At 47.4% G+C, this 21,698-nt stretch overlaps 1 protein-coding gene across 1 annotated transcript in view; it reads right to left on the reverse strand.

Annotated features, from left to right (window-relative positions):
• Abca4 (ATP binding cassette subfamily A member 4) overlaps positions 1-21,698 on the reverse strand; it is a 132,010-nt gene that overhangs the window by 100,780 nt on the left and 9,532 nt on the right. Inside the window, exons 4-5 of the mRNA XM_052180905.1 lie at positions 18,150-18,277; positions 11,618-11,815 (exon numbers count right to left, since the gene is read on the reverse strand). Coding sequence (XP_052036865.1) covers positions 11,618-11,815; positions 18,150-18,277 — 326 coding nt within the window. The remainder of the gene's footprint in view (positions 1-11,617; positions 11,816-18,149; positions 18,278-21,698) is intronic.

Consider the following 21,698-nt stretch of genomic DNA (forward strand, 5'->3'; position numbering starts at 1 on the left):
AAACATACACACATACACACTCACATATACACACATACATATACACAGAAACACACATACATATACACACATATACACGCTCAAATATACACACATACACACATACATATACACACACACTCACATATTCATACATACATACTCACATATACACAGACACACATACATATACACACATACACATGCATGCGTGCGCACGCATACACACACACACACACACACACTCACATAAAAGTACTATCTGATTTTTGTACATGTTTGCAAGCTACATTTTCCTCTACAACTATAGTTTTGTAAGGTCGCTTTCAGAAACAAAATTCTTTAACCTGATCCAGAAAAATCAAAGGCTCCTATTCCACATTTTCCTGCTGAGCTAGTCAATTACAGACAGCCTCATGGTGACAGAAAATACACCGGAGTGGTTCTGATTGCTGGTTTAGTGACACCAGACAGGACTCCCAGAGGAGGGGAGACACAGTCTAGCTGGTGGAGTGCGCAGACCGGTGATGCGCAGGGCGGCTGTCTGTTCACCTCCAGGCTCTGCAGGGCCTGCCGCCAGCACCCCTTCAGTGCTCACGTCTGTCCTGTCTGTGTCCTTTCTGGCCCATCAATTCCATCTCTTTTCTTTTAAAGCTACAGTTCACAGGAGTAAGAGGTCCCCTGGTCCATTCTCCGGTCGAGAGCAGCACTTGGGTAACGCTTGCCCATGGAACGGCTAGGACACTGAGTATCTTCCATGTTGATCATGAATACCGAAGTTCTCAGTTTTGGGGCTCTGCAGCCGTAAAGCCTGATTTGAATACCTTGAAGACCACAGTTCAGATCCCGGTCACCTTTATTTGTCACAGGTTCAGAATGGAATTGAATCACTGATTGGCTACACTAAAAGTCTTTCAGATCTGAGTTCAAAGCTTGAACGTCATCCTCGCTCAGGTATTAGATCACAAGCCACAGCTCTTTCGTCCTGCGGGCTGCCTCTCCCGAGTGGCGCTGGACTGCTCTAGTCTGCACCAGCACCTTAGATGCAGGCAGTTAAGCACGGAGCTCCTGTCTGCCCTGTCTCCTTGCCTTTTTGCTTCCATGGTAGGCCTGCCTTTATGTTTTATGCCCTCAGCTCTGACCATTGAGATGAGGCAGGCACCCATCCTGCGGGGATTTCTTTATAAACTGCTTGTAAATAGCTTGAATGGTAATGGATGCTTTAATCCCCATTTTTGCTATAGGCTGATGGGGTTGAGTTCAGTGGGTAGGAAAGAGGAAGGATGAAAACAAATCACAGGTCAGTGAATACCCTCACTGATCTTGTCTATCTGCTCTCCTAAAGACTAGGAAAGATAAGTAGGGACATATTACTATTATTACTGCTATCATTATTATTGTCATCATTATTTTATTTTTAGACACACCCTCTCTACATAGCCCTGTCTGTCATAGAACTCATTATGCAGACCAGGCTGCCTACCTCTGTCTCCTGAGTGCTGACGTTAAAGGCATGTACTACCACACACAGCTATCTTTGTGTGTGTGTGTGTGTGTGTGTGTGTGTGTGTGTGTCTTTCTATTACATCAATGATTTTCAACCTGTGGGTCGTGACCCCTTTGAGGATCGAATATCAGATATCCTATATATCATGTATTTACACTATGAGTCATAACAGTAGCAAAATTACAGTTATGAAGTAGTAATGAAATAATGTTATGACTGGGAGTCACCACAACATGAGGAGCTGTATTGAAGGGTCTCAGCATTAGGGAGCTCAAGAACAACCATGCTAGATTATGAACTCCTAAAACATAGAAAAAGGCTTCGTTTTTTACATCCTCAGCATGATTCACATAGGCAATCCGTGAATGCGTGTTGTAGGAAAGAAACAGAATCTCCTGAGATTTTTCGGTTCCGAGAGCGGTAGGTATCTCTGCCGAGGAGGCAGTAGACTGTCCCACTATTATTGGGAAGGTGACCCTTGAGCTGACAAGGGTCTGAGGTTGTTGAAAGGGTGAACGGAGGACAGCATCTTGTGCACAGAGGGGGTGGGGCGCCTGCAACCAGGTGGAGAGAGGAATTCGAAGCCAGCCAGGGAGTCAGCCAGGGTAGATAGCCAGATAAAAGCAAGATTAGGGATCTGGAGGGGCAGAAGCCCGGGGCCAGGGCGTGGGGTGCATTTTTGTGTCTGGTCAACACTTTTTTTTTTTAATAATTTAATTTTATGTGTTATGGTGTTTTGCCTGCATGTACATCTGTGTGAAGATGTCGGGGTCTCCTGGAACTGGAGCTGAGGATAGTAATGAGTTGCCATGTGGGGGGCTGGGAATTGAACCCAGGGCCTCTGGAAGAGCAGCCAGTGTTCTAAACCACTGAGCCATCTCTCCAGTCCAACACTTTCTTGTTTAAGTCTTGCTAATAATTGCATAATAATCGATCAATCATACATTTGCTAAGCGCTGATGTCATTTGACCCCTTTGGAGGTCAAATGACACTCTCACAGGGGTCACATATCAGACATCTTGCATATCGGATATTTACATTGCGATTCATAACAGTAGAGAAATTACAGTTATGAAGGAGCAATGAAATAATTTTATGGTGGGGGTCACCACAACGAGAGGAACCAGATTAAAGGGTTGAGCGTTAGGAAGGTTGAGAACCGCTGCTCTGGTGTGTGCTTGGGGGCCCAGCTGTATTTCCTTCCTACTTATTTCCCACAAGGATGATAAATCCTGAGGGACTTGTGGTTTGGAGAAGCCATTTACATCTCAGACCAAACCAGGCTCCCAGCAGCCTCCCTCGGAGTCTGCTCACCAGCTTTCTAACTGTGTGGCTATAAATTATAAGATAACTTCCCCAGGGCTCACTTCTTCCTTGAATTCTCTCCCCGTTATCAATTCCACTTCATAAGACCTGTTCCTGCCAAAAGAACCAGAAGAGACTGTGACTTTATTTGAATTTGGAAACATTTCCAGAAAAAGGGTCAAGGACCAAAGTGGCAAATACTACGATTACATCCGTCCCAGACACCTATATTAGCAAGTTCTCTTAATATTTCAAATAACTTTGCGTCATCATTGGGGTTGGCACTGATAACCTGAGATCAAGGTCTGATTAGACTTCTTAAGGACTACTGGATATACAAATAGGGTTGCAGCGTGTGTTTCTGTTACTTGTGGTCAGTCTGAGTGGCCCCTGAGCAGTGAATCCCTACATAAGAAAGTGATACAAGGCCCTCGTTGGAGGCTCCTCAAGACCTCTGCTAAGATTCTTCTTCTTTTTTTTTTTTTTTAGATTTATTTAATTATATGTGAGTACACTGTAACTATACTTCAGACACTAAGGCGTCGGATCTCATTACGGATGGTTGTGAGCCACCATGTGGTTGCTGGGATTTGAATTCAGGACCTTTGGAAAAGAAGTCAGTGCTCTTAACCACTGAGCCAGCTCTCCAGTCGTCCCGTCCCCTTCCCCCCCCCCCCCCCCCCCCCCCCCCCCCCGTTAAGATTCTTGAAAGATGCCGGGGAGTGGTGGCACATTCCCACATTCCTTTAATCTCAGCACTTGGGAGGCAGAGGCAGGAGGATTTCTGAGTTCCAGATCAGCCTGGTCTACAGAATGAGTTCTAGGACAGCCAGAACCATACAGAGGAAACCCAGTCTCAAAAAACCAAAAACAAACAAAAAAGATTCTTGAAAGACAAAATATATTCCCTTGGATCTGCTACCTGTTTTCCAGGGTGAAATAAAGCCCCTTAAACATCTTGATAGTATTCACTGATTCAGTAGCTGTCATTTCATCAGCATAGGAAAGAATTGGTTTATGATTGATGGATTTTTTTTCTCTAACTCAAAGGAGCTGATCTGAAAACAATATTCATTTCTAAGCAGAACATATACACCCAATGAGTGGGTACTTAGAATCAGGTTAAAGGTGTCTTTGTGAGGATAACATGGTCTCTGGGAGCCAGTGAAAGATTCTGGACTCGGGGATGGGTAGCTTGTCTTGAAAGCATCTAGACCAAAAGTTAAGAGCGAGTGAGGCTGCGGACAGACCGACGCTGTGGGCAGACAGCCCTGCGTGCTGGGTTCCTTTCCCAACAGCTGCTACAGGAAGCCCAGGTTTATCCGGGAGGGAAGTAGTTGCTCAGCAACTGGGTGACTGGATTTAAAGCATGTTTGTTGCAGCCTGACAGTTGTTAAGCATTGGATAAAAAGAGAGGAAACTGCTTTGGTGGTGAGGGGGCAACCAGGAGAGGCGCCCTGCATGCTAGGAAATGCGTCATGAGTGGAGAATTCAGACTCAGTGACATGGGGTGGGGGACATGCCAACTGTCTCCACAGGGAGGTCATCCAGACAGGCTGTCTCCCTTCTGACACTGGGAGGAACAGCGTCTGAAGGTCTAAAGCAGAGGGTGGGCTCTGGGTTATGTGAACAGACAAGTTACGGGACTTTCCTTAGTGCGACAGAAACTAGGCCTCATTCCCTCCTGACAGCCTTTGCCCTAGTCTGTTTCTGATGAAAGCAAAACTGAGCTTGGAATCCAGAAGGGGCAGGCAGCGAAAGGTTATTCCATGGGATAGAACTTCCTCTAGTTCCGGGGGTCTGAGAAAGGAGGGAGGGGCCACTGTAGAACATAGTGTGTTCTCCCCATCACCTGCCATGCCCCTCTTCCTTAGTGTCTGTGTGTGTGTCTGTGTATAATGTTTGTATGTGTGTGGTGTGTGTATATGTATGTGTGTTGTGTATGTGTATATGTGGAGTGTTATATATGTGTATATGTGGAGTGTATGTGTGTATATATGTGTGTGTCTGTATATCTGTCTCTGTGTGTGTGGTGTTTATATGTGTGTGTGTGTGGTATGCGTTTGTGTGTATGTGTGTGTATGTCTGTATATCTGTCTATGTGTGTGTGGTGTATATATGTGTGTGGTATGCATTTGTGTGTATGTGTGTGTCTGTGTATATGTATGTGTATGTCTGTATATATGTCTATGTGTGTGTGGTATATATATGTGTGTCTGTGTGTGTATGAATATGTGTGTGTGGTATATGTATGTATGGTGTATATGTATATGTGTGTGTGGTATGTGTATATGTGTGTGTAATGTATATGTGTGTGGTATACATGTATGTGTATCTGTGTGTGTATGTATATGTGTGTGGTATACATGTATGTGTATCTGTGTGTGTGTATGTATATGTGTGTGGTGTGTGTATGTGTGTGTATGTGTGTGTATGTATATGTGTGTGGTGTGTGTGTATAGTGTGTGGGTATATATATTGTGTGTGTGGTATATGTATATTTTGTATATGTGTGTATGTACAGGCCAAGGACAACTTCAGGGGCCATTCCTCAGGCACCATTCAACCTTTAATGAATGAATGAGTAAATGAATCAATTTTGAATTTTGAGACGTGATCTTGAACTGGCATAGAGCTTACTAAGTATGCTAGGCTGGCTGGCCAGTGAGCCCTAGGGATACACGGTCCCCTGCCCCAGTGCAGGGATCTACAAGCGCATTCTCCCATATCTAGCTTTTCCATGAGGTTCTAGGTATTGAACACAAGCCGGCCACTTTACTGACTGAGACACTGACTGACTAGCTCCCCCAGCCCACGCTTTCGCTTTGGTATAAGCAAAATGCCTTTGGTTTCAAAGTGTGTCTCCCATCTTTTCTCTAATACAAATCTCACTGCAAGCCCATGATGGATGTAGAATGGGCCTTACTGTCAAATCTCACAAGTGTGGAAGAAATGGTCCTCTATAAACAACAGCAAGATGTGTCTCTTAGTCAGGGTTTCTATTCCTGCACAAACATCATGACCAAGAAGCAAGTTGGGGAGGAAAGGGTTTATTCAGCTTACACTTTCCACATTGCTGTTGATCACCAAAGGAAGTCAGGACTGGAACTCAAGCAGGCCAGGAAGCAGGAGCTGATGCAGAGGCCATGTCTTACTGGCTTGCTTCCCTGGCTTACCCAGCCTGCTCTCTTATAGAACCCAGGAATACCAGCCCAGAGATGGCACCACCCACAAGGGGCCCTCCCCACTTGATCACTAATTGAGAAAATGTCCCACAGCCGGATCTCATGGAGGCACTTCCCCAGCTGAAGCTCCTTTCTCTGTGATAACTCCAACCTGTGTCAAGTTGACACACAAAACCAGCCAGTACAAGTTTTTTAGACAGTTTCCAGAAAGCCCTGTCTGGGCCACTGGGGGATGCCTGTGTGTGCAGGTGGCCCAGGACTCTGGTCCTCTACCACTGGTCCCACACTCAAGAGCCAGTGCTGAGGAGTTTTTGAAAAGAGCCAAAGTCAATGACAATACGGCTTTCTGCACCCTGCCTGTACCCAGAAAGAAGAAACACCTGGCCGGCTCTGAGGCTGGGCTGCAGGTAGCAGCAGCTTGGGGGTCCTAGAAGTTAGCTGAAACTGTGCTGGACCCCAGGTGTGAGGTCACATCTGTGTTGTGATTTTTCTACCTGTCACCCTGAGTTCTGCAGCTTAGTATATACTGGGTTACAATGACATGGGGTTCTCCCTCATGACTGAATTCTGCTGCTGTTCTAATTTCATAATATGGGAGTGAGCTTTCTACCTCGTACAGCTAGGTCTTAGCTGTGATCCCCTTGTGTGCCCAAACAGACAGTCTCAGCATCTGCAGTATCTGCCTTGTCAGAGCTGGGACACGTGTGGGTCCTGTGGTCCTGTCACTGTCCTGAGCGGTCTTAGTCTGTGTATAATAGATTCTGTGTACATACACTTTCCTGTACGTGCCTCTGGGGGGGAGGGGACAGAGCTTTGTCATCTACATTCCCAGTTTAAACTTTTCGAGTGACTTCAACTCTTGAAAACAAAAAAGAACATCTTACTTTGGATGTGAGACCCACTGGGGTACTTGTGTATTAGTTGTAGGTAGGAAAGAAATTTCATGGCAAGAACTTTTAACCCGGGCTCTGACTCCACTGGCTCCCATGAGTCTCTACCCCATCATGCCTGTGGGGACTTACATTCCCTAGGGAAAGGCTTAGAGCTGGTGTCAGATTCTCAAACTTGATTCTAATCCATAAAACAATTCAGAGCTACTGTTCTGCAGAGAACTGAAGTATCAGGAGTCAAAATCCTTCCAAAAGCCAATTTACACTGGAAGGTACCTGTTATCTAACAAGTGGATATCACATATCGCAAGGACGTGATCTATATTGAATGAACACAGGCACAGATGCCAGACCCCGCCACCCCAACCAGCAGCTGTCCCAGGGACTGGCTTCTGTCCCAAGTCACTTTAGCTCTTGACAATCAGGGATTCTTTCTTCCTCAATCTATAAAGTCACATCTGGTGTGTCAAGAAAACAAATCCTAGCTTACTGTATATATCTACAGCCTAAAGGAAATCAAGACAAACAAATGATAAGATCATTAACCCCAGGCATGTTAAAAGACCTCTCTTCTATTTCCTTCTTTACTGAAATCTATTTGCCAAGGGGACCCTCACCACAATAATCACTGACTTGGTGGTAGATGTTGACAGGGGTGGAGGGTGGGGGTGACAGACTACAAATACTGTAAGCCAAATACTTCTAGTGTGGCTTAATGGTTTTTAAAACTTTCTGAGTTTTGTTTCTGCCTGCCATGTATCCCTACACACACACACACACACACACACAGCTCCCAAACACACTGCCCCCAATCCCCCACCCCCCTTCAACACACATACACTGCTGCTTGCACTGGAATTTGATTTCTCTTTTCTTCCCAAAGTAGGAGAAATTTAGGTAGACATAGCAATCCAGAGGGAGGGAAAGAGAGAGGGGGGGAGGGGGGGGAGGAGGGAAGGAGGGAGGAACTATATCATGGAGGTAAAGTCACTAATGAGACATTATTGTTAAACCCTGGAGATGTGGGGTTTCCCCCAGAGAATTGTGCATAGCAAAAAGCCAGTTGAAAATTGGAACACGTAGTTGAAATTTAACAAACTGCAGGCCAGTGACCCCAGGGAGCAGAAAGCAAGGCCAACTCTCACCAGGCGATGCGATGCGCAGTCCGCCCCCTGTTTATTCCGGGTGACTCAGGAATTCAGGGAGCAGAGCCAAGAGAGAAGCGGTTCATGGGCAGCGGCATGAAGTCAGGACCCCCAAGACCGGGCCTTTTCTTCTCTGGAACTCAGTGTTCAGCCAGTGAAGGGTCACAGGGACAGGAGTGCCACAGAGACAGCAGAGTAAAAGCCACAGCAGCGTAGAGATTGAGGGAGAGGAAAACAAGAAGGCGAACTGTGCTATGGCAGGAACCTTGACAGAGGGGAACACTGTGATCCCAAAAGCCCGCTTTCCTCCATCCACAGCCACGGAGACTGAGACGGGGAAGGGAGCGGGAAACTTAAGATTTCCCAGCAGAACGGCGGTCTTAGCGTCTGCCTCCTCTCCCAGGCCGAGTTTCCACAAATAAACATCCACAGACAAGGGGCAGATTTGCTTCTCAGCAAGATTTCAATGCAGTGCACCCGAGTCCAGTCCGAGCGAAAACAGGAAGGCCGGAGGGGTGGGGTGGGGTAGAAAACGGAATGGAGGAGGGGCGGAGGGGCCTGCAACCTGGGCAGATCAGATGGGAAGCCTCCAACCCCTCACCGAAACCGACCGAAGTACGAAAGGGATGCACAGTTGTTTTTGTTTTTGTTTTTGCTTTTCAATGAGGTTTGAACGTGTTAGGTATCTGGCAGCAGTGATGCCCTGGGCCCAGCTCTGGGTTTCAAGTTGTCTGCTGTTAGCCTGAAAAAGTCCCAGGTTGGAGGTGAATCCAAGAAAGGCTAAACCATGAAGAAATTACAGCCACCTGATTTGTTGTGCTTCCCAACTCGTATGAAAATGATGGTGTGTGTGTGTGTGAGAGAGAGAGAGAGAGAGACAGAGACAGAGACAGAGACAGAAACAGAGACAGAAACAGAGAGAGACACGCACCGAGAGAGACACACACACCCAGAGACTGTGTGACTGGCTTGGCTAGAGCAAGGCCCAGAGAACTGCTTTTGGATTATTTGAAGATGACAACATTCAGTTCTGACCTCTAAAGGAAAGAGGAAAAACACAGCTGGCCCCAGTCGGCCTAACTCCCACTTGGTCCCCCAGCTCCACAGATTCCCACAGGGGTCTGGAGGTTGCTCCCACCCTGCCCCCATCCTCTGTACCCAGCAGGGGCAGGTGCCGGTCACAGTGGCTTACTGAGATTTTTTTTCCCCCTCTTTCTTTGTTAATGAGAACTGACTTGGCATTTAATAAAACCTTATTTATACAAGGGCTACGTGTGCACAAGAAACAACCCAGGAGAAGGGCCGGCCGAGCGTCCCCTCACTCCCACCCCGGGCCGGAATGACAGTGGCTGAGTGCCAACCAGCTGCAACAACAGCCCGGCCACAGAGGCTAGCCGCGTTCCTCCAGGGGGCCACCGGGTCTGCCCTGGCCACCCCGTGCCTGCCTGGAGATCATTTTCCTAAAACCACTCCCAGGACGGGAAAAGGAAACAATGAAAGCAAAATCTCACTTAATGCTTGCTAGTTCTTTTGAGTTCTTTATTAGTAATTTATTGGCTTTGATTTGGTTTAGCTGCCCTGTTCGTTTGTACCGGCGAAGGCACATTTCAAGGGCACCAGACGACTAGACGGGGTGTTTACACTTTGTTAGGAGCCCCACGTGTTCTACTTTACGCAATTCTTTCCTCCCTGAAGCGGACCCAGGGCCAAAGAGGATGGCGGGCAGGGAGGTCTGCGCAGGTCACCTGATGCCTCCCACTGGGGTGTGTTCCTCTGCCCCGCCCACCTGCCTTTGCCTCCTTAGCTCTCTTTAAGAGAAAGGGCGGGCAGAGCACCGCTGAAGCACCACACGGAGCTCTTGAGGCCCAGAGGTGTTTGGGTTACGCCTATAACTGTTTCGTCTATCGAAACTGAGCCTGGAAAGTCAAACTCCTTTGTTCCGGTTGATAATTTTTGACCCTGGCTGGAATATGGAATTATCTGCAAAGATCTTGAAAATAACCCGGTAACCTGTACTAACTGACTCAGGATCTCCAGACTCTGGAGTTAGAAGTGTACCTTGTTTTGTTTTTCTTTTTGAGACAGGGTCTCATTTAGTCTAGCCTGGCCTTAGACGCCTCCTGAAGCCAAGGGTGACCTTAAAATTCTATCCTTGTGCCTCCAAACTCCCCACGCACAGGATTAGAGGTGTACACTACCGTGGTTAGTTTTTTTACAGTGCTGGGGATCGAACCCAGGGCCTCGTAGGCACATTAGGTAAGTATCGACAACTGAACAGTATCCCCAGCCCCTGGTTATGTAGCTGTTGAAGCTATCCCGGTGATTCTGAGGACTGCCGCTCTCAGGGTCAAGCATCCTCTGTGCTGAGCTTTCTCCGCTGAGGAGCTTTGAACAGGTTGGTTGGATTGTTTGTGAGCTGAGTGAGAGTAGGAGACTCAGTGTTGGCCCCTGCGGGTGCCTGCTGCATCTGCACAGAGCAGGAACATCTAAGTCAGTGAGGGAGATGAGTACAACTTCTGATTTCTAAACCCAATGAAAAGCAGAAGAAAGGTGTGGTGGTTTGAATAGGAATGGTCACCATAAATTCATGCGTCTGAATGCTTGGCCGTAGGGCGTGCCACTATTAGGAGGTGAGGCCTTGTTGGAGGAAGTGTGTCACTGTGGGGGCCAGTTTTGAGGACTCCTATGCTCAAGCTAGGCCCAGTGTGGAATCCAGTCTCCTCCTGGCTGCCTTCAGATCAAGATACAGAACTCGCAGCTCCTCCTCCAGCACCATGTCCGCCTGGATGCTGCTGTGAACGTGACCCATCTGTGATGCTAATGGACTAAACCTCTGACACTGGACGGCTGCCTCAGATAACTGTCGTCCTTTAAAAGAGTTGCCTTCGTCTTAGTGTCTCTTCAGCAATAAAAACAAACTAGGAAGGTTTTCTGGTCTTGTTTGATGATCAGTGGCCCCAGTAAGGGCCTAGTTTGTATCTTGAGTGTCGCTCAAAGACCCATCTGTTAAAGGCATGCTCTCCAACTTTTGCCTTGATGACAATGGACTGAACCTCTGAACCTATAAGACAGCCCCAATTAAATGTTGTCTTTTATAAAACTTGCATTGGTCATGGTAAAACCCTAAGACACCTCTCTACCTTTTCCTACTATTTTATACACAAGTATATCCAACCTATGGCCCACAGGCTGCGGATTCCAAGATAGCTATGTAGGAATGCCAATACCCTGTAGATGGCAAGGTCATATTACAGTGTCAAAAGGTTGGACACCCTGGAAGTATCATAATTGTTGTCTAGATGAACATTAGAACCAGGTCAGAGTCAGTGTCCTGCCTGTAACCATGAGCTGGGAACTCACTAATCTGCAGAGGATAGAGAGTATTCTTTTCACATTTGGAGTGGATATACACCTACCACATCCCATGCTCAAGGGCAAACCTAACTCCTTTCCCTTGCTATCTTCTAGAAGAACTAGGATTCTGGAGTATGCTCAAGGCTGTCACAAGCATCACACACACACCTTCCTTAATTGTCAGTTCTCCAATGCCCTGCCTGCTCCCAGGAACCGCCTCCCAAGGAAGATGCATGGAACGCTTTCCTTACCACACGGAAGAGTTTGAAGAAGTCCACATCGGCATACAGAGTGTCTTCTATCCACTGTAGGGTGACCTGGGAGAGGGGACACAGGGCCTCGCGTACAGTCTGTGCCCCCCAATGCTGGCTGAAGATGATAAAGCGCCGCAAGAGGGCCTCGCTGCAGGCGATGTCTGTCAGTTCCAAGTCTGGGACTCCATAAGCAAACTGCAGGGGTGAGAAAAGATGCTAGAGAACTCCTTGTAGGAAAACATTACCGCCCTCCTGAACAAGGGTACCACATCCTGCCCCACGGCCCTGATGACCAGACCACATTCCATGGCAAAGGGGATGGACAGAGCAGACGGAGTATGTCTGCTAACTAGTTGGTTTAACACACACAGATTAGCTGGGTGGTGATGGCGGCGCATGCCTTTGATCCCAATAGAGGCAGATGGGTCTGTGAATTAGAGGCCACCCCGGTCTACAGAGGGAGTTCCAGGGCAGCCAGAGCTACACAGAGAAAAAAATAAAAACAAACAAAACTCCAAAAACACAGATTAATTTGAGTCATCCGGGTGGGCTTAATGACGTTGGGAGGAGGCAGAAGAAAAGCTGTGTGGTACTGTGCTGTGAGAAGAAAGGTTTGGTTTGGCAGGCCACTGCTCGTCTTGTACATGGAGGAAACCTCCATCCAACGAGTGTGCACATCCCGTAGACAGTGGGTAAGATGAGAAAATAGGTTTTCCTTTAGACATTCCAGTGAAGAATGTGACTTAATGCTTAATGGCACCCTGACTTTCAGAGTCGTCTTCTTCTTCTTCTTCTTCTTCTTCTTCTTCTTCTTCTTCTTCTTCTTCTTCTTCTTCTTCTTCTTCTCCTGCTCCTCCTCTTCCTTCTTCTCCTAGATTTATTTATTTTTATTTATATGAGTACACTGTAGCTGTCTTCAGACACACCAGAAGAATGTGCATCAGACCCCATTACAGATGGTTGTGAGCCACCATGTGGTTGCTGGGAATTGAACTCAGGACCTCTGGAAGAACAGTCAGTGCTCTTAACCGCTGAGCTATCTCTCCAGCCCATGACTTTCAGACTTCTGACCTGAAGAATCATAAGATAATAAGCCCGTGTTGCCTTAAACCTTCACATTCATGGTTATCTGTTACAGCAGTAATAAAAATTCAAACCCTACCTCACACCTCACTTTATCAGAAAGCCTTGTAAAGATTGAGAGATTTTCTTGGAAAAGGATGCTAAGGTGCTATCAAGACCTTCTCCCAATGGCTGAAGTAGAGGAGTAGTGAAAACATTTATAGTGACATTGACCAACTTCTCACTAGAATTACCACATAAAAATATAAGACAGAACCGGGCGGTGGTGGTGCACACCTATAATCCCAGCGCTCTGGGAGGCAGAGGTAGGTGGATTTCTGAGTTCAAGGCCAGCCTGGTCTATAGAGTGAACTCCAGGACAGCCAGGGCTACACAGAGAAACCCTGTCTCGGAAAAAAAAAAAAAAACAAATCCAAAAAACCAATAAATAAATAAATAAAATAAAATAATAATAAAAAAAAATAAGATGGGGCAAAAGAGATAGCCCAGTGGTTAAGAGCACTGGCAGCTCTTCCGGAGGTCCTGAGTTCAATCCCGCCACCCACATGTCAGCTCACAACTGTCTGTAACTCCAGTTCCATGAGATGAGGCATTCTCACACAGACATACATGCATGCAAAACACCAATGCATATTAAAACAACAACAACAACAAAATAAACCTTAAAAAATATACGATGGCCAGATCAGTTTGATTTTGATTTTGTTATTGGTTTTTTTTTTTGTTTGTTTTTTGTTTGTTTGATTATTTGAAGCAGGGCCTCACCTTAGCCTGGACTGACCTGAAACTTATTCTGTAGCTTAGGTAATTTTCCTATATCTGTCTCATTTCCAATCTCGGTCTCCTGACATTACGGGAACAAGCCACCATACCTGACACAGTTAAATTTGAATTACAGCCACACAACAAATAACTTTTAGTATGTATCAAATAAATTCCAAATGGGGCATAATTTATTTTGCTGAAATTTTGTTATTTTCTAAAATTCAGAATCAAATATATAACTTATATTTTATCCACAACCCTTGGCCTAGATAGCACATATCCCACACCCCTGAGAAGCTCACAAACGAAGGCTTGGAACACCATGACTGTGATGCCCTCCACAACTAAGATCGAAAGGAAGAGGCCCCAACCCTGGTCAAAGCTTCTTGGTCTCTGGGAGTGTTCCCTGGCACCCAGAGTTCCAGTCTCTGTACCACAGAACGAATTCATAAGACTAGGCCCTGAAGACATCATGTAACTCCTAATCACACAGACCTCCACACTGGAAAACAGAGCAGGCCCAGGCTCTGTCACCCTCACAGAAGCATGAAGATCACACTGGTCCCTCCTTGAGGTACAGGCTGATGATGGTAGATCAGCTATTGATCAGTCTGGGGGCCTGTAATAGGGGTGTTCCCACAGATCATTCTGCCTCTGCCCCCACATTCTGTATCTCTGGGCAAAACCCTATCCTCTCTCTAGCCAGAAGCTGAAACCTTTTTCATAAGCTCACTTTGTCTGGTGTCTCATACTCCAGATGAAGGAGCTAATGAAAGGGTCCAGGCAACAACACACATACATAGGGATTCTTAGCTAATGTCCTAGTTTTCCCTCCATTGCTGGGATGAAACTCCATGACCAAAAAGCAACTTGGGGAGGAAAAGGTGCATTTCATTTCACAGTTTACAGCCCATCAGGAGGGGAAGTCAGGACAGGCACTCAAGGCAGGAAGTTGGAGAAGGGAACTGAAGCAGAGGCCATGGAAGAGTGCTGCTTACTAGCTTGCTCTCCGTGGTTTGCTCTATAACTTTCTTAGACACTCCAGGACCACCTGGTAACCCCAAGGCTGGGATTGCCTACAGCGGGTTGGGCCCTTCCACATCAATCAGCAATTAAGAAAATGCCCACAGGCTTGCTTACAGGCTAGTATGACTGGGACTGTCTTAATTAAGGTCACTGTTGCTGGGATGAAACACCATGACCAAAGTCACTTGGGGAGGAGAGGGTTTATTAGGTTTATGCCTTCTCATCCCTGTTTATCACCGAAGAAAGTCAGAACAGGAACTCAAACAGAGCAGGAACCTGGAGACAGGAGCTGATGCAGAGGCCACGGAGGGGTGCTGCCTACTGGCTTGTTCATTGTGGCTTGCTCAGCCTGCTTCTTTTAGAACCCAAGACCACCAGCCAAGGGGTGGCACTACCCACCATGTACTGAGAATCCTCTTCATCAGTCACTAATTAAGAAAACACCCTACAGGCTCAGCTACAACCTGTTCTTTCTTCCTTCCTTCCTTCCTTCCTTTCTTCCTTCCTTTCCTTTCCTTTTTCTTTCCTTATTTTATGTAAGCACATTGTAGCTGTCTTCAGTCACTCCAGAAGAGGACATCAGATCTCATTATAGATGGTTGTGAGCTACCATGTGGTTGCTGGGATTTGAACTCAGGACTTTCGGAAGAGCAATCAGTGCTCTTAACCACTGAGCCATCATCTCTCCAGCCCTAGAGAGCTTTTCAAAGCTCAGGAAGCCTGTGTTATTCACCTCTAGATCCCCAGTTGCCATAGGAGTTTTCAAGGCTGGACAGATGGGAATGGATCAGAACCGGACTCTTCTCCTTGTTCAATGATTTCCTAGAAGAAAGCAGTATTGAGATGCCCTCCGGGGCTGTACCAGGAAGAAAGGACCGGAGGGAAACTACTGATGGTAATGAGCAAACAGTTCCTGCTTAGTAAAGATGGTTAATCACAGCAAGTTCCAGGGGCCATGTTAGGTAAAGGTCACAGAACTTAGATGGGGTGGAAATCAAGATGAGAGGGGAGGGCTGGGAGAGCGGCTGAGACACCAGGTGGCCTGCAGTGAGTGGCCTCTCAGGAGTGACAGGAAAGCTGATCTGAGAGCATTGGCTACTTGGGTCAGGAGCTGGTAGCACAACCTGGTGACCTGGCCCCCTGTCTTCCCCATAAAGAGCCTCAGTCCTGGTGCCAAGAGGGCAGCAGCCACTTGAACTCCCAAGGTCATGGCTTTACACGCTCAAAGGAAACTTCCCCTAAATTCCAACCCTTATCTCGGCCTCCCTTTTATTACCAACTGGAAATTGTCACAGGCATTGCTGGGACTGGGGTTTTACGAGCTGTAGAAAAAGCAAACGGGAAAACTGGGCTGTCGGGGCTGATGACAACTCCCTGTGATGAAGATGGAAGGCAGACCGTGCCAGGCAGCCAGCCCAGCCGCTCGGCCTTGTCAGGAACTGACTCTCCTTTGCCTGTCTGCTTCCAGGGATAATCCTAGAGTCTGGATGATCAGAAAGCAGGCGTGGGCTCCTCCATCGTGGGGTGAGGAACCAGTATAAAACCCCTTTCATCCCACCAGGTGGGAAGGGTCTCCTCCCTTATCCCCGGACCCAGATGCCAGCATCCTGTGTAGACCTTTCTCTCAAGAACGACTCACACTCTGAAACTCCCAACTTATGTTTTGGTCTCCCCTGGAGGGTCTCCCGGGCAGGGGTCCTGTCTATCAAGAGCAATGGCCCTCCAGCCTGAGCTTGTAGTCTCCCGGGAAGTTTGCCAATACAAACAGCCCTATACCTAAAAGTTTGGACTCAACTGAGCTGGCAGGGCCAGGAAACTTGCATTTCTAACAGGAATTCCTCCTGTGCCACTGACGCTAATGGTCACTGGGCTGTGAGAGCCAGCCCAGTTTATTATGTCGGAATCACGGGACTAGGCGTGGGAGGTACTTCATCACACTTGGGCTCTGGGGAGTTTTAGTTATAGAAGTTTGTGTAGGAGAATTATCACTAGATGCCTCAGTTTCCCCCGTGTTTTTGTTCCATTTCAGGATTACTGTAAGGAACAAAGAAGCAAATAGATGTGAAAGTCACAGATTTGTGTAATTATTAACATAATAATTATAATAATAGACAATAACATAATAACAATAATAGGAAATTATTAACACGAATAAAATACATTTATGGGGGGATCAGAAATGTCTAGAATGATCTGGAAAGCAAGTGGCCCAGGAATACCGAGGTGGCCCTTCTGCCCTTGTTAGATGTGGTAACTCTTAGAGTCAGCCTCTATCCACCCTGTTTTTTAAGAGTCATTTTAATGATATGTCTGTATGTATATCTTTCTGTGTAGAGATGTGCTCACATGAGTGCAGGTGCCCAAGGAGGCCAGAAATGTTGGAGTCCCCAGAAGCTGGAGTTACAGGAGGCTGTAAGCCAACTGACGGGGGAACTGGAAACCACACTTGGGCCCCGCCTTCGTCCTTGTTCTATATAGACACCCTGTAAGCTGGAGAAACACATGACCAAGGCAGCTGTTATAAAAGAAAGCATTTAATTGGGCGCGCACAATGTTGTTTAAAGTTTCCGAGGTTAGTCATTATTCTGGTGGGAAAGATGGTGGGCACTCACCGGACTGGAGCAGTAGCTAAGAGCTACATTCTGATCTGCAGGTAGGAAGAGAGAGACTGGGCCTGGCTTTTGAAACCTCAAAACCCACCCACGGTGATGAATTTCCTCCAACAAGGCCATACCTAAAGCTTCTAATCCTTTCAGGGTTTTTTTGTTTGTTTGTTTGTTTGTTCTTGTTTTGTTTTTTCAAGACAGGGTTTCTCTGTGTAGCCCTGGCTGTCCTGAAACTCACTCTGGAGACCAGGCTGGCCTCGACTCAGAAATCCGCCTGCCTCTGCCTCCCAAGTGCTGGGATTAAAGGCGTGTGCCACCACAGCCCGGCTTCAAAGGGTTTTCACAAGCTGGTGACTAAACATTCAAATACTGGAGGCTATGACGGCCATTGTTATTCAAACCACCTCACTGAGCAGTGTGTGCTTTTAACCTTTTAACCACTAAGCCATTTCTCTAGCCCCTAACACACACACACACACACACACACACACACACACACACGCACACGCACACGCACACGCACACGCACACGCACACGCACATGCACACACACGCAGAAAGAGAGAGTTCTTGCTTGGCTGGAGCTCTTCCCTTAAGTGCTTGCAGGCCAGCTTTCTCCTTAGTAAGGATACTCTTGTCCTCACATAATGTCTCCCAACAGCCAGGAGACACAAGGGAGTCTCTGTTTACATTGACCCTCCCGTGGGATGGCTGTCCTGAGTCACAGGCTTTGCCTATCTGGCCCACACTGCTCCAGTACTTATAGCTGGATTTGATTAGTAAATAAATGGTCAGATTCCCCTACTCTCCAGGGTAGGTTCAGCCTCATGATTGCTCTACTTCCTACAAGTTTCAAAAAACCAGGGGAGTCTTTTGGGTACCAGTGATCCTGTGAGGAGGTGCTTGTTGACTCAATAGCCCCAGACATGCCCCTGAATGTGGAGCATGAGTTGCAAATTCTGAACATGGAAGCAAAAGAGAAAGGAATCCAGAAAACCTTTATCTTTCTCAGGCTCCGTCCTTCCCCCTCTTCCACGGGCCTCACCTACCTGTTCCACACGAACTTGGGAGTTGACCAGGAGGTGGGCAACTGAGTCAGACAGGCCAATGTTTTTCGTGAGAAATAGTGTCAGTGTCTCTTCATCCTTTAGGATGTCTCGGAGTTGCAGTCCTCTCCCTGCATGTGAATGAAAGAAGAGAAAGTTGAAGGGAGATGGGTCAAAATAAGAACCACAGCTAGAACTGGCTGGAAATGTTTCTGCTTGGCTCGTAGAAGAAGGCTGTGTTCTTGGCTTCCTTGGGAACTCTGGGAGGTTGAGGCTCTTGCCAGTATCTGCCACCTAGCCAGTCCCACTGAAGAGCCCTGGCACCATACAGTGTGAAGGCACAGAGGGAGGGAAAAGTCAACCTACGGTGGGTTGGGGCACAGAGCGCTTTTTAGACTTGGACTGAGACAATGTCTTTCAAGAGAGTGAAGGGTAAGGAACTACGGCAGTGGAATTTTGTCTCTTGAGGAATATTTGGTGATATCTAGAGGCATCTTGGGGCAGTGTGAGTGGAGAGAGGCCAGCGGCATTGCTAAGCATTCATAGTGGACAGCCCAATGCAGTGGTCACATGGCTCCCCAAAGAGTCATCTCCCTGTCAAATGTCAGTGGTGCTAAGCCTGGGAACCCTGCTCTACCCATGTACAGAAAATTCGTGTTGATAACTTCCTGCAAAATAGAAGGACAAACAAAATCAGTTAAAAGTTACTAAAAATAAGTGGCTTTTCTACATGCAGATAACATGCTGGGACAGAAGTCAGGAAGCTGAAGAAGATACTAGAAGATGGACCATCTCCCATGACGCTGGATTGCAGAATTCATATGGTGAAAATGGCTGTAACAGCTGCCTATAAGTTTAACTTCGTTCCCATAAAAATTCGAATTACATTCTTCACATAATTAGAAGAAAAAAAAAAGACCAATAATCCAGAGTTTCATTATGTAAGCAAAAGGACCTTGGTTGGCAAGATGGTTCAAAGTGCTTGCCACCACGCTCACAGCCTGAGGGGTATCTTTGCTGTTGTTTTGTTTATTGGTGACAGAGTTTCTGTGTAACCCTGGCTGTCCTGGAACTCTCCCTGTAGACCAGACTGGCCTGGAATTCAGAAATTCATCTGCTTCTGCCTCCAGAGTGCTGGGACCAAAGGCGTGCACCACCACCGCCTGCCTCAAAAAAGAATTTTTGGGGGAGGGGGGGTTGGATTTGTTTTTTTTTTCCAGACAGGGTTTCTCTGTGTAGCCCTGGCTGTCCTGGAACTCACTCTGTAGACCAGGCTGGCCTCGAACTCAGAGATCCGCCTGCCTCTGCCTCCCAGAGTGCTGGGTTTACAGGTGTGAGCCACCACCGCCCGGCAAAAAAGAATTTTTTTAAGCTAAGGAAAAAAGTCCCTGTTTCTGAACTGGAGGTGTCCAATCTGTTCTCACTGCGGCTGTGGTGGTGAGAATTCTTCTGTGGTTCCCGTTAACTCAGCTCAGGGTTGAAGCTCTGGGTATGGGCATGGACAGGGCAATTTAAGAGCAGTCTCTCCAACTTCACTCAAAACCTTTTAAAAGCAGGAATTCTTTCTCAAGGAGGCATAAAGGACCCTTTCCTGTGAAGGTGTCCCTGGGCAAGTGATGAGCCTCTCTCTGTGTGATCATGGCCACCATATAGACTAGATGTTGCAGGGGCAACAAGAGGTAAAGGAATCTGAAGCACTTAATGTGCTGAAAGTAGTTAGACTCAATAACATGCTTATTCCGACAGCATTAATATTATCCCCACCCCTCCTGGAGGATTCACACCAGCACTGGCCTCTTCTGTTGCTTCCTGGGCAGGTATCAGAATCAAACGGACTACTGCTACAGCTTACAGGATATTGACCAGAGCAGAGTCCACAGGCCCAGCTTCTAGAAGTCATCTCATTATGAAGGCAAAGCCCTGGATATGTAATGTCATCGTGGCCCACGTTCTCCAGGTGTCTGGTGACCTGCTAAGCTCTGAGTATTTCTCCAAGGGTCATGCTCTCCCGATACCGTTCTCCCTGTGATTCCAGCTCTCTCCCAAACCTTTCCATGTCCAGGCAAGTGCCTGACAACCTCCATCACTGTTCCAGGGCTGTGAGGCTCCCGTATGGCGGCGTGACTAGATCCACACTGCCAAGGATAACTCCCTATTGCAGGGCAGAGGTCAAGCCCAAACATCTGCCACCGTCTAAGGTAGCAGCAACTGTCCCTGATGTTTCCGTACAGCAGCCTCTTGTCAGGGTAGATGTCTTTGAGAGCTGGGCCAGGGAGTAGCCCACTATCACGCTCCTTTGCAGAGGAAACTTCCAAAGACTTTGTAAGAACCTGAAGGTAGGTGCCCATGGAGCAGCAGGGCCTAGGAGAAGGTACTGTGTCCAGTCTTTGTGTTCCTTTCCTTTGGGTAACCTACAGATCTTGTCTTTTTCCAAACAGCTCCGTGTTTCCCTACCCCTGGGGTGTCAGCTCAACTGTTCTCTTTAGACACAGACTCACAGGCCCTCACTGTAGTATTCTGCACATGGTAGCATGCATAATGCATATACAGGCGTGCACGGGTGGGTTTTTCTCTTCTTTTTTTCTTTCTTTCTTTTTTTTTTACACCCCTTATTCTATCTAGCCATACGAATCCCAGGGGTAAGACCTCAAGGTCATATTCATTCTCTCCCTCCCTCTCTCTCTCTTTTTTTTTCTCTTTTACTCAGCTTTAAGGCCTGACCTAGTAGCAAGGCCTCAATAAATGTCTGTTGAATGACTCCAGGCACTCAATAAATACCTGTGCTCTTATCCTGAGAGTGAAACCCCACTCTGTAGCTGTTTATTTTTTAGTTACTCTTTAACACACTCAGCTGCCGCTGCATACAAACGCCTTGGGAGAAGGGGTGAGACAGAGAGTCATTTTGCCCGGGTATCACACAACTGTGGCCTGGCTGGGTCAAGGTTGGGAAGGGAGGAGAAGGGCAGGGACACGGAGGAGCACACACCTGAGGAGGGCGTGGGGGCTACCCTGCCAGCAGTGTGGGGCCCAGGGTCTGAGTGACAGGGTGATACCAGACAAGCCCTTCCTTAGATTCCTGAGGGAGAAGTGTGAAGTGGGGAGGGGGGCGGAGGGAGGGGTTGCTGGGGAGAGAAAAACTACATTTTCATTTAAAATGCGGTTCTACTTGTTCTCCACCCTGGGAAGATTGGAGGCTGAGGGTAATGGGGCGGAGGGTGAGGCTTCCGGAACAGGGTTTTAAAGATGAGACCACAGAGCCGGCCGGGGATAGGGGGCTATGTCTGTCTGCAGCTGGTGGCTCCCCATTAATCCTCCCCTGCTGAGAATGCAACCCTACAGGTTTGCTGTGGGAGGAAAGTGCTGTCTGGGTCAGCACAGGCATACTTTCCCAGGAGACTGAGAACCCCACAGGCAAAAGTCTCAGTGGCTGCAGCTGTCCACCCAGCTCTGAGACTGAGACCCTCAGCGTAACTTCAGACTCTAGCGTTCACCTTGTCCAACACCACAGAGCCTCTTCCCGCCATCTTGACTAGATGTCAGAGCCTGGCCCAG

This window comes from Apodemus sylvaticus, chromosome 4 (genome assembly GCF_947179515.1).
Source record: "Apodemus sylvaticus chromosome 4, mApoSyl1.1, whole genome shotgun sequence".
In the NCBI taxonomy this organism is placed as follows: Eukaryota; Metazoa; Chordata; class Mammalia; order Rodentia; family Muridae; genus Apodemus; species Apodemus sylvaticus.